General features: G+C 42.4%; 1 protein-coding gene across 3 annotated transcripts in view; it reads left to right on the top strand.

The window, feature by feature from the left end:
• PRMT8 (protein arginine methyltransferase 8) overlaps positions 1 to 14076 on the top strand; it is a 124608-nt gene that overhangs the window by 84873 nt on the left and 25659 nt on the right. For 2 of the 3 annotated variants that reach the window (XM_050966211.1, XM_050966200.1), the window contains 3 exons: positions 5308 to 5450; positions 5876 to 5963; positions 12955 to 13070. In XM_050966211.1, coding sequence (XP_050822168.1) covers positions 5308 to 5450; positions 5876 to 5963; positions 12955 to 13070 — 347 coding nt within the window. The remainder of the gene's footprint in view (positions 1 to 5307; positions 5451 to 5875; positions 5964 to 12954; positions 13071 to 14076) is intronic. The other variant, XM_050966207.1, reaches the window with a different exon arrangement.

Genomic DNA, 14076 nt, shown 5'->3' with positions numbered 1-14076 from the left:
CTCAGTTCCTCTTTCCTGCTCCTTAACAAATACCTCTGGTCCTACTTCCAAGAGAGAGATTTTAATAGATTTAAGGCTATGCACTATGAATTATTGCCTTAACAGTTAAATCACTTAACCAGAGTCATGCTAAGAACTACCCATTGAATGCTGGGAACTTGTCTGAACTTTGTTTTGAGAATTGGGCTCTGATTTGTTTTGAGTTTGTTCAAGTTTCCTTGATTTTGAACTAAGAGCTATTGGAAAATTCTGAAAGGATGGCTGTGAACAGGCTAGTAGTTTTCCAAGAATGGAATATTATAAAACTCAAGATGGACTCAGAAGACGCTTTTCTTGTCTTTGCTTTTGTTTTATATCTGTTCTTTTCTTTATTTTCCACTCCAGCTTATGGGTGTCCAACCTACTGAACATTAAGAGTGAAATTCTGGCTCCACTGAAGTCAATGGCAAAACTCCAGTTCATTTCAATGGGGCCAGGATTTTACCAACCTACCTTAGCAGGTCCAAGATTTCATTTTGCCTGCTCACTCTTCTGAGGTAGAAAACTTTGTCTAACAATGGAACTGGAACGCCAATCAAGCCTTTCTAACCTGACCACAAATGGACCAGTCAAATGTTGAAGAAGTTTTCTTTCTTCAGGGTTTTAAATTGTTCAGTTTTTAAAAACTTGTCCTGGATTTTGTTAATCAATCTTTTATAGAAAACAAAACAATTATGAACAAATTTTATTTATTGAAAAATAGGTTCTAATGATCATGTCAATAATGTTTTATAATTTTTTCAATAATAATTTCAACTAAAATGACATGAAAAATATTGCAAAAAGCAAGATCAATCAAAAAAGTTAACAGGATTTTTTTCTTCAAAAAAGCTCATTTGGAGATGAAGAAAACTTTTGCTTGAACATTTTTGACCAATTCTAATTAAGTCCAATTCAAGTGACCCTGCTTTACCATTTACAGTATATTTTCTTAACTACCTGCTACCTCACCAGAAGAGGGAGTATCCGCTTTTCCTTTTTCATGTTTTCTTTTTTCATCCATGTTTGTCTGTATTTCTCTTTGGTGGGGGAAAGGGAGTTAACAAATCTCAGAGTTTTGTAAGTAAGCTGAGAACTTTTTGCTCTAGCATCCTTAACATTTCCATCACTGAAGACAAGGCTTAAGAAACAAAGCTGGTTTTGTAACTCGCAATTTTCCCCTCAGACATAAATAAACAAAGCAAGGGTTTCCACCTTGTGTAGTTAGAGAAGTTAAACCTGCAATTGTTAAAAAGAACTTTATGGAACAGCACTTGCTGGGGGGTGTCAAAATGACAATAAATAATCATACAATAAAAGACTGCTGATCCTTTGCTTTTCCACTGTCGTGAGACCCAATCCTTTCCCAGCTGCCTGACCTCTTGCAACTCTCTGAAGCTCATCTCAGCCTGCACTCACTGCCAGTTTCCTCCTCCTCTCTCCCTGGACACCTGCACTTTATCACCTTCCTCGGGTCTGGCTTGCCTTTCCTTCTAGAGTTTCCTGACCATCTACCCTCCTTGACCTGCCTCCCAGCTGCGGCTTTCCAACCCATGCTTCAAACAACCTGTTTTAAAAACCGAGGCATTAATAGGAATGATGAGGTATTAAAATCTTTGGGAAAAGCCCTTTGTGCTGACCTCTGGAGTTGGGAATGAAAAACACAATAAGCCAGAAATTACATCAAAGTTCAAGAAAACAGAACTCTTTGTCCTGGGGCTTTTCATTTTATCAATGGACTCAAGGACTCACTTTTCAGCCTGTGGAGAGCCCAGCCATGGAGGGGACACGATGAAGAAGATGAGATGTATGAATAAATCTTCTTCCTTGATACTTCACACCCCTTCTCAACTTACCAGGAAAGCGAGAGCTAATAATATCCACCAGTCATGGATATAAGGAGAGACAGAGAGGAACAATGCAGGCTACAAAAAGAATTGAAGCTACAAAATGTACCTATGTCAGGGATGGCTGCACAGATTGAAGATGTAATTGAACGCATTATTATTCCAGAAACACGGGTTGAATGACAGAAAAATCAGATATGTTGTCTCAGTATGAGAGTCATTAGGATGTCAGGATTAATTCCCATCTCATTTGTGGAACCTCTTTTTCCCTGTAAATTGTTCGACTTAACCCCCTGTACAGGGAGACTTTGGCAAACCAGTACAGTGCCTGAAACCACTATGGCTTATTGTTAAAGGCAGCCTAGTCAGCAAACTGTAAATTGGCCATTCAGCAGTTTCAGCTTGACCAAGGCAGGAGGGGAGGGGGGTTTGGGGTGCCACAGAAAGGGCAGCTTGGCCCCGCTTCCTTCCTGATAATAATTGTATTGAAGTTGCTGAAACATGCATTTTAAAAAGAGCAGGATGTGCCCCAGGAATGTCTATTGGGGTCTCAAGGCTGCAAACTCTGAAAAAACCCACACCTGGGTTAGTCAATAATCAGAAGGAACCTCTTGCTTGACGAATTAAAAACTGCTTGCTTAACAAGTTTTCTTTAAGGGACATATCATTCTATTACTAATGTATAAATAAGGGGAAAAAGCTTGAGATAGTTGGACTCGTTTGGGGACTCTTTTTGGACTCTCCTTCTGGATACATCTTGCGGTCCCCACCAGCAGATGGAAAATTTGGCCACCGGAAGCCTGCCGCTGTGTCACTTAAAAGCCACACTAAGCTTTGGTAATTATCAAGGGTTGGGGGTGTTTTACTAACTTGTTGTGGACGTAAGTGTTTGAGACTAAGTAAAGTTTAGCTTTAAGTGAAAGCACTCTTATGTTGTCCTATTTGTGCCAGCCATCTATCGGTCAGACGGCCGTGTCTCTCCTAATTTATTTCCTGACACCACCTCGCACAGAGTAAAAGTTACCAAGAGCTTTGGGTTAAAAAAAACCTGGGTAACACCCCTGCCCATGCTATGGTTGTCCAGAATAGCGGGGACAAGGCCAGAATGAAATGGGGTTGCTAGTCTGTGTTTAAAAATAAAATTACACTTCAGTGACGGAAAACTAGATGGATTTTTATCGTTTCTTTTGTTGGCATCAGAAATCACAAACAGGTTCTTCTTGGAAGTTGCTAGATATTAGAAAGAATTTGTATAAAAAATCAGCATATCCTTCTCTTCCTGAAACTCATTTCTGCAGGCATAAAGAACAGAAATTAGAGATGCGACAGAAAAGATGTCGTTAAAGAAGTAGAATCAGCTCAATTAATTCCAGCTAAACTTTAAGTAATCTTCAATACAAGAGTCTTTTCCCCTATATTTTCTCAAACTTGAAATCTGAAAAACATCTGTTAGGGAAGGTAAAAGAAGAAAACCAAGCTCAGGACAGAGAAAGAGGGTCCAAAATAGACTGATAACAACCTGTTCTGGAAAAGTATACACCATTCATAAAGAAATCAGATTAGATGTGATCTGAAGAATTTCCAGTTCCTAACATTGCTCTTGAACTTCAGTCATTGTTTTGTACTTAAAGCTGAAGATTGTCCTTGCTCTCTATACTTTGCCGTATGCACAATGGTGCATCAGCACATAGAAAGACAGATGTTTGTGAAAATAGCTCAAAATTACACAAGCCCAGGATAAAATGGATTAAGGTTCATTTGAAATCACAACATTTTTTCAATTAAAATACATTCTCCTGCAACATTATAAACCCAAATGCACCAGGTTGTTCTTGTTTATGAGGACCAGGAAGTGAAACTAACAAGTGTAAATTTCACTGTTGAAGGTCAGGTGACAAGAAATTAAAAACAACGCAAAAAGTAAATTAGAATTGTCTCATAGAAATATTTTCCAGTTTAACCCTTAGAATCCGGGGGCTGAGAAGTAAGGCAACATCTTATTAAATGGCTTGAATTTCCTAACACTTCTATACTAGCTGAATTGCCCCATAGCACATAGCTAAATGGAATCCAAGACAGTTCTCTAGCTATTGAAGTAAGATGTTGGAGGTGTCTGTCTCTAATTCTGAGTTTAGTGAAACAATTGCTATACCAGGCGTGAGACTGTTTGCCCATTTCTGCTGCTTTAGGGAGATGGAGGTTTGAACCATTTCTTGCCTATTAGCTTGAAGACCTTGGTGAATTTGAGAGTGGCAGTGAGAGACATACTAGAATTTTCAAAGATGGAAGATGGAGGTGGAAGACATCTTGTGATTCCATAAACCCTTATGCCAGAGCTGGGAATAGGTCTGGAAAAAATAGCTAGGGACAGACTGAGGTTCAGGCAAGGGAATGTATTTGTGAGAGAGAGGGCAGGATAGTGGGGGTGGGTTTAGAACTGTATAAACTGCGACATGCCCAAAGTAGATCTCATTTACATGTACCAATGTAAATCAGGAGTACTCCATTGAAGGCAAGGAAGAAAAACACATGTAAAACCAGTGTGAGATCAGACAGCTCCTACCTAGCTCCATGAATGTTGATGGACTTGGGCTGATGAGTTGGCAAATAGTACTAGAAACCAAGCACAGCCTGGGGTTGTGTATATTCAGGGCTTTGGATGAATTCTTTACATCCCACTACTGACGATGTAGACATATGCCAGCTTCCAAAGGGCTGGTAATCGAAGATATTGTAACAGGTAAGGAATGTTTTTTTAAAAATATGTTGTTTAATCTTGACAATGTCCCTTTATATTGCTACTAAGGGTATATCTACACTGCACACCGTAATGTGTGGGTACACACCATAGTGAAAAGCAGGCTGTATCCACACTATGGTATGTAGCTCCCTGTGGAAGGGAAAGGCTTCAGCAGCTGCCTGTGGTGGGGAAAAGCAGGCTCCAGCAGCAGGACACTACATGACTCAAAACAGGGAAAGGCACTACTTGAGCATGTAGAAAGCCTCATGTAGGATGCATACAATAAGGGTCTGGCATGTCTTTACTCTACTTGCCTAACCAGAGCCTCAGACCATCTACACTGGTAATGGTAATTATACCCATGCTGGGTGGAGGTGGGGGAGTGGAAGACACAGGACATAGTGTATGTACTGTACATGCTGATGAAAGGAGTGTGCACCGCAGACATACACTAATGATTCTCTGTGTATTATATACTGCATGGGCCTGATCCACTTCTCCCGTATACTGTTTTTTTCCTTACTAGTGTAACTTCATGAACTTGAGTGGAGTCACTCCTGATCTATGCTGCAGAGAGAGGAGAATCAGGTCCATATATTTAAATCAAAACAAAAAGCAGGGGGAGAGTGACATTCACCAGTGAGGTACTTTTAGTCAGGCTTTTATTATGTGAAACATATTTCTTTTGGATTCTTTTTTCAGTAATCACAATATTTAAAGGTAAAGTGGAAGAAGTTGAACTGCCTGAGGATAAAGTAGACATCATCATCAGTGAATGGATGGGTTACTGTCTTTTCTATGAGTCAATGCTAAACACAGTCATCTTTGCACGAGACAAGTGGCTGGTAGGTGCTCTGCATGTCATACTCCTTGCTGGAGGTCTGGTTGTTTATTTTTCAGTTGTAAGCCCTCCTCTTCTACTACCACCAGCTTCAAACAGACACAGTTATGTTCAAGTGCCCTTTCTTAGGCTTGCATAGAAAGATTAGCATAGGGAGCTCAGTAAACTGGGAAACCTTTCATTTTAAAAGTAAGCTTTGCTTTTGAGTGACAGCTGGTACAATTCTGATAGATGCTATTTATCTAACAACATTGCCGCAGGGTGCAAGAATCTCTGAGATATTGAAAACCGATGTGAAAATCTGAAGGAGAACAATAAAAGCATGCGGGGGTGGGGTGCTTGTCTGGTTTTTGTATGTGCAGTTCAAAATGTGATGTCTTTGTCAGGTGAATAGATTACGAGATCCATTTCCCCACAATTCATCAACAGAAACCTGGAGGGCTTATGTTTCCAGACCGGGCCGCTTTGTACGTGGTAGCAATTGAAGACAGACAGTACAAGGACTTCAAAATTCACTGTAAGTACAAGTCTAATACATTCCTTCTGTGTGATCAGTTCCATGAAAATATTTTTATTCCCCCATTCACATTTTTATAGAGTAGCCTTATGGACTCCTCATAATAGATACATTGGGCATGATTCTCCTCTCACTTATCTTAATTTTACATCAGTGTGACTTCACTGGAGTTACTCCCGATTTATACTAGTGTGAGGTTAGATATGACAAAACCCTCAGGCAGGGCCGGCTTTAGGAAGTGCGGGGCCCAATTTGAACAGTTTCGACGGGACCCCGTCAGGGATAACTAAAAAAACCAAAACACACACATGTAAAAAAACATGTGGAGCTTGTACTCACCGGGCGGTGCTCTGAGTCTTCGTCGGCACTTCAGCGGTGGGTCCTTCACTCGCTCCAGGTCTTTGGTGGCACTGAAGGCCCCGCTGCCGAAGTGCTGCTGAAGACCCAGAGCAAGCCAAGGATCCGCCACCAAAGTGCCGCCGAAGACCCAAAGCGCAGCCAGGTGAGTAAAAATTAAAAAGGTGCCTCTAGCCAGGGAAGGGATTCTCACTGGGCACGGGGCCCTCTTAGGCATGGGGCCCGATTCGGGGGAATTGGTGGAATAGGCCTAAAGCCGGCCCTGCCCTCAGGTGGCTTTCTTACACTTGGTGTGTGATTTGCAAACTGTGTGAAATAATGAGAAAATGCACTGCCGTTTAAGAATTACTATTTGTTTTAATAGGCTAGGTCTTCAGGTGTGTAAATCAACATAGCTCTGTTGACTTCAGTGGAATCATAGAATATTAGGGTTGGAAGAGACCTCAGGAGGTCATCTAGTCCAATTCCCTGTTCAAAGCAGGACCAACACCGACTAAATCAAATTAAATGGAGTTAGACTGATTTACACCAATTGAGCATGTGGCCAGAAGTTAAAGCTATTGCTTGCTAGGTGTTTTATCAGCCTCAGCGGCTGTGAAGATGAATAGTGTCCCTGCTGATATTAGCATTTTTCATAAGCACATCTTTATTGTAGCCTGATTCTGGTCTCCCTTTAACTGACATAGATCAAGAGAAACTGCACCGAAATCAATAGAATCACACCAGTATAAACCAGGTGCGAGATCAGAATCAGGCCAACTGAACTAAATTGAATTGCTCTTGAATTAGACTTGTGTCAGTGAGATGAGAAGCAAGCTCCTTGTGTTTATATAACAACACTCCCCTGATTTCATTGTCACATTCCATCAAGCCCATAGCTCTCAACTCCTTGAATTTCAATCCATTTTTTGCAGGGGGAAGGTGGTGGGGTGTCATTCTTCATCCTGTATTTGTTTTACATCATCCAGTGTTTAGTTGCACCTGCGGAGAACAACAATCCTGCCACACTGCTGCAAGCTCCCCTCTGACAAAGTCTTGCTATAAGAGAAGCTGCCGAGAAAGCTAACGGAGTGTGGGCACTAGGTCACAAATACAGTATCCAGATGAACACAAAGAAACATTCATTAGTATGGAACACTGTATTAAGAGGGAGGGGAAAAGCATGTATAGAATATTGTCAGTTGAATGTCTGATTTTTGTCCCCTTCCTCCAAAAAAACAACCACCACCCGTAATCTTCCCTAAATATGAACTTCCTGGATTTTAGAGTCTGGGATTTTTTTTAAAACTGCATCACTCCATTGTGCTATCTAGAGCAATTACCATAAAAATCTACACTTTTGACTGCCTAGAGGTATGCAGTGTCGTGGTAGCCTAGAGGCAGCACTCAGGTGAAATTTATAATTTTTATTAAAGCTCATGTTAAAAAATTATATAATAAATACACAGGTTAAGAAAAGGGTGTCTGTACATCTGGGTATAGTGCTTAGATTATTGACAAATACAAAGTTGGTATTTAAAAGTCAGAAGATACATACAGTGCATAATCAGCAACAACTCAAATTAAGGTGAATAGGTTTAACAATGCAGTTTAGATATTAGCATCCAAGTATCTGGGTACATCACTCATGAAAAGTTATACAGAGCGTTCGTTGTGGAAAGCAAATATGTTTCCCTATTCTCAGCACTGTGAGTACAACTGTAACGTTAACAGTTTGCAAAGGAACTTAAAATTTTTACAAGTGGCAGCCACTGTAAGTGTGAAAGCTTATTGATAGAGCTGGTAAAAATATATATTTTTCACATTTGAAAAAAGAATTTAATTTGTCCAAAATTTTCTGAGAATTTATTTATGAAAAAATTTTCTAAACATAATTTTTCATTTCATTGTGATAGAGAAAACCATAATTTTACTTAAAAATTTTTTTCCACTGAGGACAAAAAATAGGGTAGAGAATTAAAAAGGCAAGAGTGAGTTGACTTTCCCCCCACCAAAACAAAAGTTTTTAATAGGGTTTTAAAAAACTGCATGAACATTTACTGAAAATTTTTCACAGCAATTTTTGTTTTGGCTGTGAAGACCTTTTCTGGCAAAAAGAAGTTTCCATGGGAAAATTTCCAACCAGCTCTACTTATTGGGCCATGTGGTATATAGGAGCTTGGAAAAGTACTAGTGGGCTCAATTACCAGTCAGATGCATACACACAACTCCCCCTTATCGGCTTCATCCCAGTCTTACAACCTGACAGCTTTCCAGAAAAAAAAAAGTCTTGGTTTTTCTAACTGAAGTGCAGTCTTGGCGTGGGCCTTGTTCTTCCATCAAAAGATACAAGTAACTTTAGCACCACAAACTGGATTCAGGATTGGGCCCATTACAAGGGTCATCTATAGCAGTAGTTCTCAAAGCCGGTCCACTGCTTGTTCAGGGAAACCCCCTGGTAGGCCGGAATGGTTTGTTTACCTGCCGCATCTGCAGGTTTGGCCGATCACGGCTCCCACTGGCTGCCGTTCACTGCTCCAGGCTAATTGGGACTGTGGGAAGCAGTGGCCAGCACATTCCTCAGCCCTCACCACTTCCCGCAGCCTCCATTGGCCTGGAGCGGCGAACCGCAGCCAGTGGGAGCCACAATCGGGTGAACCTGTGGATGCGGCAGGTAAACAAACCGGCCCGGCCCACTAGGGGCTTTCCCTAAACAAGCAGCGGACTGGCTTTGAGAACCACTAATCTATAGCACTGGCTTTCAACCTTTCCAGACTACTGTACCCCTTTCTGGATTCTGCTTTGTTTTGCATACCCCAAGTTTCACCTCACTTAAAACTACTTGCTTACAAAATCAGACATAGAAATACAAAAGTGTCACAGCACACTACTACTGAAAAATTGCTTACTTTGTCATTTTTATCACATAATTATAAAATAAATCAATTGGAATATAAACATTGTACTTACATTTCAGTGTATAGCATATAGAGCAGTATAAACAAGTCACTGTCTGTATGAAACGTTGTACTGACTTTGCTAATGCTTTTTTTGTAGCCTGCTTTACAATTAGGCAAATATCTAGATGAGCTGATGTACTCCCTGGAAGACTTCTATGTACCCTCAGGGGTACACATAGCTAGGGTTGCCAACTTTCTAATTCCAGAAAACCAAACACCCTTGCCACGAGACTTCCCATGCCTGCGGGCCCCTCGCCCAGGGGGCTGCAGTGCTGCTGTGCCCGGCGTGAAGTTTGAGCCCCAGAGCGAAGGGATCAGAGGCTGGCTGCCTGGCACCGAGGGGGCTCTGCTCTGCCTGGGCCCCAGGCTGCTGTCTGAGTTTTATTGTCTGGTTTTATTGCCTTTTTATTTTCTCTCTCTGATTATGATGCAGAGGGAGGCAGAAGGTTACAGGTGCAGGAGGATGTGGAGGTCACAGGAGTGTGTAGAGACATAATGGGAGTGCAGCATTGTATGGAGGTGAATGAAGTGCAGGGCTGTGGGGGGTGAGGGACATGGGGGGTGGCTCTGGGAGGTGGAGAGATGGGTGGGAGAGTGCTGTAAGGGATACAGGGCTAGGATGGGTAAGGGAGGGAGGCAGGGCAGAATGGGACAGGGGAGACAGATGCAGTGTGGGGGATGCAGGGGTGCAGCCCCATTCCCATCACTTGGAGATGGGGATACATACCTTGATCTCCTGGGTGCTGGCAATGGGGCGACCGACCGTGGTTTGTGACAGGGCACATGCTACAGCTCAAACCCAGCCACAGGAGGAGCACAAGGAGAAGTAGGCCGGCAGCAGTGGTAGAGGCCTGCACCATGACCCCTCAACAGCCACCTGCTGAGCGTTCTTGAGTCATGCTAGTTCAGCCCCTGCCCTGCCCCAGCCAATGGAAGCTGCTCCTGCAGGCGGGAGGCGGGACAGTACGCAGACCCGCCGGCCACCCTAAGCCTGGGAGCCAGACATGCCGGCTGCTCCCCAGGAGCTGAGCAGCATGGAGGCTAGCAGGGAGCCCGTCAGCCCCACTGCATGGCACTGCTAACCAGACAGTCAAAAGCCTAGTCAGCAGTGTTGACCGGAGCCACCAGGATCCCTTGTCGACTGGGTGTTCTGGTCGAAAAACGGACACCTGGTCACCCTAAGCATACCCCTGGTTAAGAAATACAGATCTACAACATCCAAAGCGGATTGTCATCTTCTCCTTGTCCAAAGCCAGGAATATTTTCAGATATTTTTTGGTTGCAGAAGCAGACAAAATCCCATAAAATCATAGTTACAAAAGGGTGTATATGAAGGACACTTCATGTAAAATAACAAAACCTGCTTCCTGTCACCCAAAAAAAGACACTCCCACTTTTTTGCCCTCTCTTTCCATCCTGGTTTCTACTTTCCCTTCTATGTCTTGATGTCTTTTCTGAAGGCATATTCAGTATCCTTGTTTTTCCCTGATTTATTGGTCTGTATGTTTTTTCATCCCTTTTAAATATGTCTGGTTCTCCCCCCTCCACCTCAGCCTGTTTTCCTTCAAAACATTTTTCTTTTCTGATATCACCATTCTTCCCTATTTATACTATCAATTTTTTCTTTGCCTTCTTTACTCCTTTCTGTCCGAATCTCTTCTCTCACTGCACTTCTCTCTCCTCTAAATTTCTAACTCCTCCCTATTATCTCGCTTCACTTTTATTTCTCCCCGTTACTTTGTTCTTCTTGGGATGGGAACCAGAGTCTCTCACGTGCCAAATGCAGTGATGGATGTTTCAGAAGGTGCTCAGAAATCATTCCCCTGCCCCAAATCGTGAAATTGGTTCAAAAATAATTATTTTTGGGGGGAGTGGGGGTATTTTCTTTCTGATCTGTGATCGTTTAGGGTTCATATTTTCCAGCTTTTTTTATGGAACCATGAGGGCTATAAACTTGGCACTTAAAATGAAAGCTGAGATTCTCCTATAGTAACATGACTCAAGGAACTGGGGCTTTCAGAAAACACACCAATATTGGGTGAGTAAGGACAGAAATCACAACAAGAGGGTGGAAAAAGAAAAAGATTCAGGAGTCACTCCACCTCCCCAAATGTGGGCAAGTTGACAACCTTATCAAAGGACACCATTACCAAAGAATGTATCTTTGCCAAATATGTTGCAGTTTAGAATCCTACTTACTGACCTTTACTATTGCTGCCAATTCTCACCCTGCTGGGAATTCCAAGAACTCAACTGCTGTGCTCTGAGAGGAGAAGCTTTTGCAAATTTGCTCCCTACCATGGTTTATCAATTTACCTTGCTTGTTCTCATGCATAATAACATTTTTAAATGCTCAAAGTGTTTTTCCTGCCATTCTTCTACTCAGCACACACTGCAGCCCACATGACTTTTGTAACTTTCAGTTTAGACTTTTAATGGGGCAGTGTGGCTTAATGGAATTTGACTCATCTGGTTCAGGAGAGTGTAATATGATTTTGGTTTTAAAAAACAAATCCAAAAATGTAACAGTTCTTTGTATTTTCTCACAATGAAATGTCAACCATAAGAGCAGAGCCAATGTACTTTCCCCCTAGGGGATCATTTGTTCAAAGAAAGAAACTCAGCAAGATAAAAGGCACTTACTGGTACAGTCATCAGAACAGTTCAAATACCCAGTGAGCTCAACTCAGCTTGCAAGCTTTTTCGAAGGCAGTCTGTCGTGATGGAGTTACGTTAAGGTCTTGATCCTCCAAACACTTAAAGATATGCATAACTTTACTCTCATGACTAGTCCACTGACACAATAGAGCAGGGGTGGCTAACCTGTGACTCCAGAGCCACATGCGGCTCTTCAGAAGTTAATACGTGGCTTCTTGTATAGGCACCGACTCTGGCGCTGAAGCTATAGTCACTGACTTTCCAGCATGCCAGGGGGTGCTTACTGCTCAACTCCTGGCTCTTCCCCAGGCCCTGCCCACACTCCATCCCTTCCCTCCCCCTCCCCATAGCCTGCAGTGCCCTCACTCCTCTCCCCTCCCCCCCCCTGCCCCCAGAGCCTCCTGCATGCCATGAACAGCTGATTGGGAGGTGCGGAGAGGGAAGGTACTGACTGAGGGGACTGCCAGTGGGTGGGAGGCTCTGGGACCAGGGTGGGGGACCTGATGGGGGGCTGCTGATGTATTACTGTGGCTCTTTGGCAATGTACACTGTTAAATACTGGTGCCTTCTCAGGCTCAGGTTGGCCACCCCTGCGATAGGGGCTACTCATATTTCTACAGGATCAGGATTACGAGATTAAATGTTATCTAGAAGACAGAGCAAGGGACAAGGATCCAGAGTTTTTGAGTTCTATTCACAACAATTTGGCTGACTTGCTGTGTGATTTTTGGCAATTCATTTAAATGCCTAAGTTTTTAAAAGTGTCCACTGATCTTGGGTGTCTTAGTTATTGGGGAACCCAAAACAAGAGGCCACTTTTAAAATTGTGGGCCTTGATCTTCCTGTGCCTTCTCTGCAAAATGGAGATTTTATATTATATTTATATTACTTATTTAATAGGGGTGCTGTGAAAGTTAACTAATTGGTTGTGAAATGCTTTGAGAGTCTGGAACAGAAGCAGCTATGCAAAGTGCAAAAGATTTATTTATTTATTTTATATTACTTCTCACCTTTGACACATCCATTTGCATTGACAGGGTGGGAGAATGTGTATGGCTTCGACATGACCTGTATTAGAGATGTTGCCATGAAGGAGCCCCTGGTCGACATAGTAGATCCAAAGCAAGTGGTGACCAATGCGTGTTTAATTAAGGTTTGGTAATTCCAAATGTACTTAAATGTGAACGCTTACACTTACTGTGGCATTCTTTGGAGATGCTTTATTTTTTCTTTAACACTGTCTTTTGCGGCTACTAACAAGCTGCAGATACCATCAGTATGGAGTGTGATAAAACTAAGAGGGAAAATAATCTTAGTTTTCATAATATCTAGTATATGCATGTTGCACATGTCGAGTGTCATCAGCTCAGCTAAACATGAATACTAATACCTTGGTCACATATGGTACTACCCAAATTGGAAGATGTCACCTGAGAGTGGGATTTTGTGCTCATCTGGCTGCTGTTATAAATGGATCTCCAAACATACCTTCAAATGCTCACAAATTAAAAATAAATCTCTTTTTTGGGGGGGGAGGGGTGGGAATCAGTGCAAGTACTGGATAAATGGAGACACTGTACATATTTCGATATGTATTTTAATTATTCTTCTTCCCTGTGAACAGATATTGCAAATTTGAGATGGAAAGCTACTGGGGAGAGGTGTTAAATGGATTCTAGTTACAGTGAGAAGACCAAGGCACCAGATGATATTAACTCTGCTGGAATAACTCCAGTTTTACCCCAGTGTATGAGATCCACATTTGGCCTTAAATTGTCAACATGATTTCTGTAGCCAAGTTCTCACTCTTTTTCATACTGGAACCTCCCAGCACTCTGCTCCCATTTAGCTTGGATATAACTGTGACTCAGCTCCTACTTAGCAATATGAGAAGGGCAGGGTGGTCACAACTCCCTGACGACTGTTCACAACCCTAAGTTGGGAATCCATGATAGTTCATAGATTCTAAGGCCTTGTCTATGCTGCCACTTTACAGCGCTGCAACTTTCTCACTCAGGGGTGTGAAAAAATACCCCCCTGAGCGCTGCAAGTTTCAGTGCTGTAAAGTGGCCATGTAGACAGTGCACCAGCGCTGTGCTCCCAGCCCTGGTAGCTATTCCCCTCATGGAGGTGGGTGTTTTATAGTGCTGGGAGACCTT

Source organism: Gopherus flavomarginatus, chromosome 1 (genome assembly GCF_025201925.1).
Source record: "Gopherus flavomarginatus isolate rGopFla2 chromosome 1, rGopFla2.mat.asm, whole genome shotgun sequence".
Classification (NCBI taxonomy): Eukaryota; Metazoa; Chordata; order Testudines; family Testudinidae; genus Gopherus; species Gopherus flavomarginatus.
The sequence above is the reverse complement of the archived record's forward strand: the minus strand, read 5'-3'. Positions and strand labels throughout refer to the sequence as shown.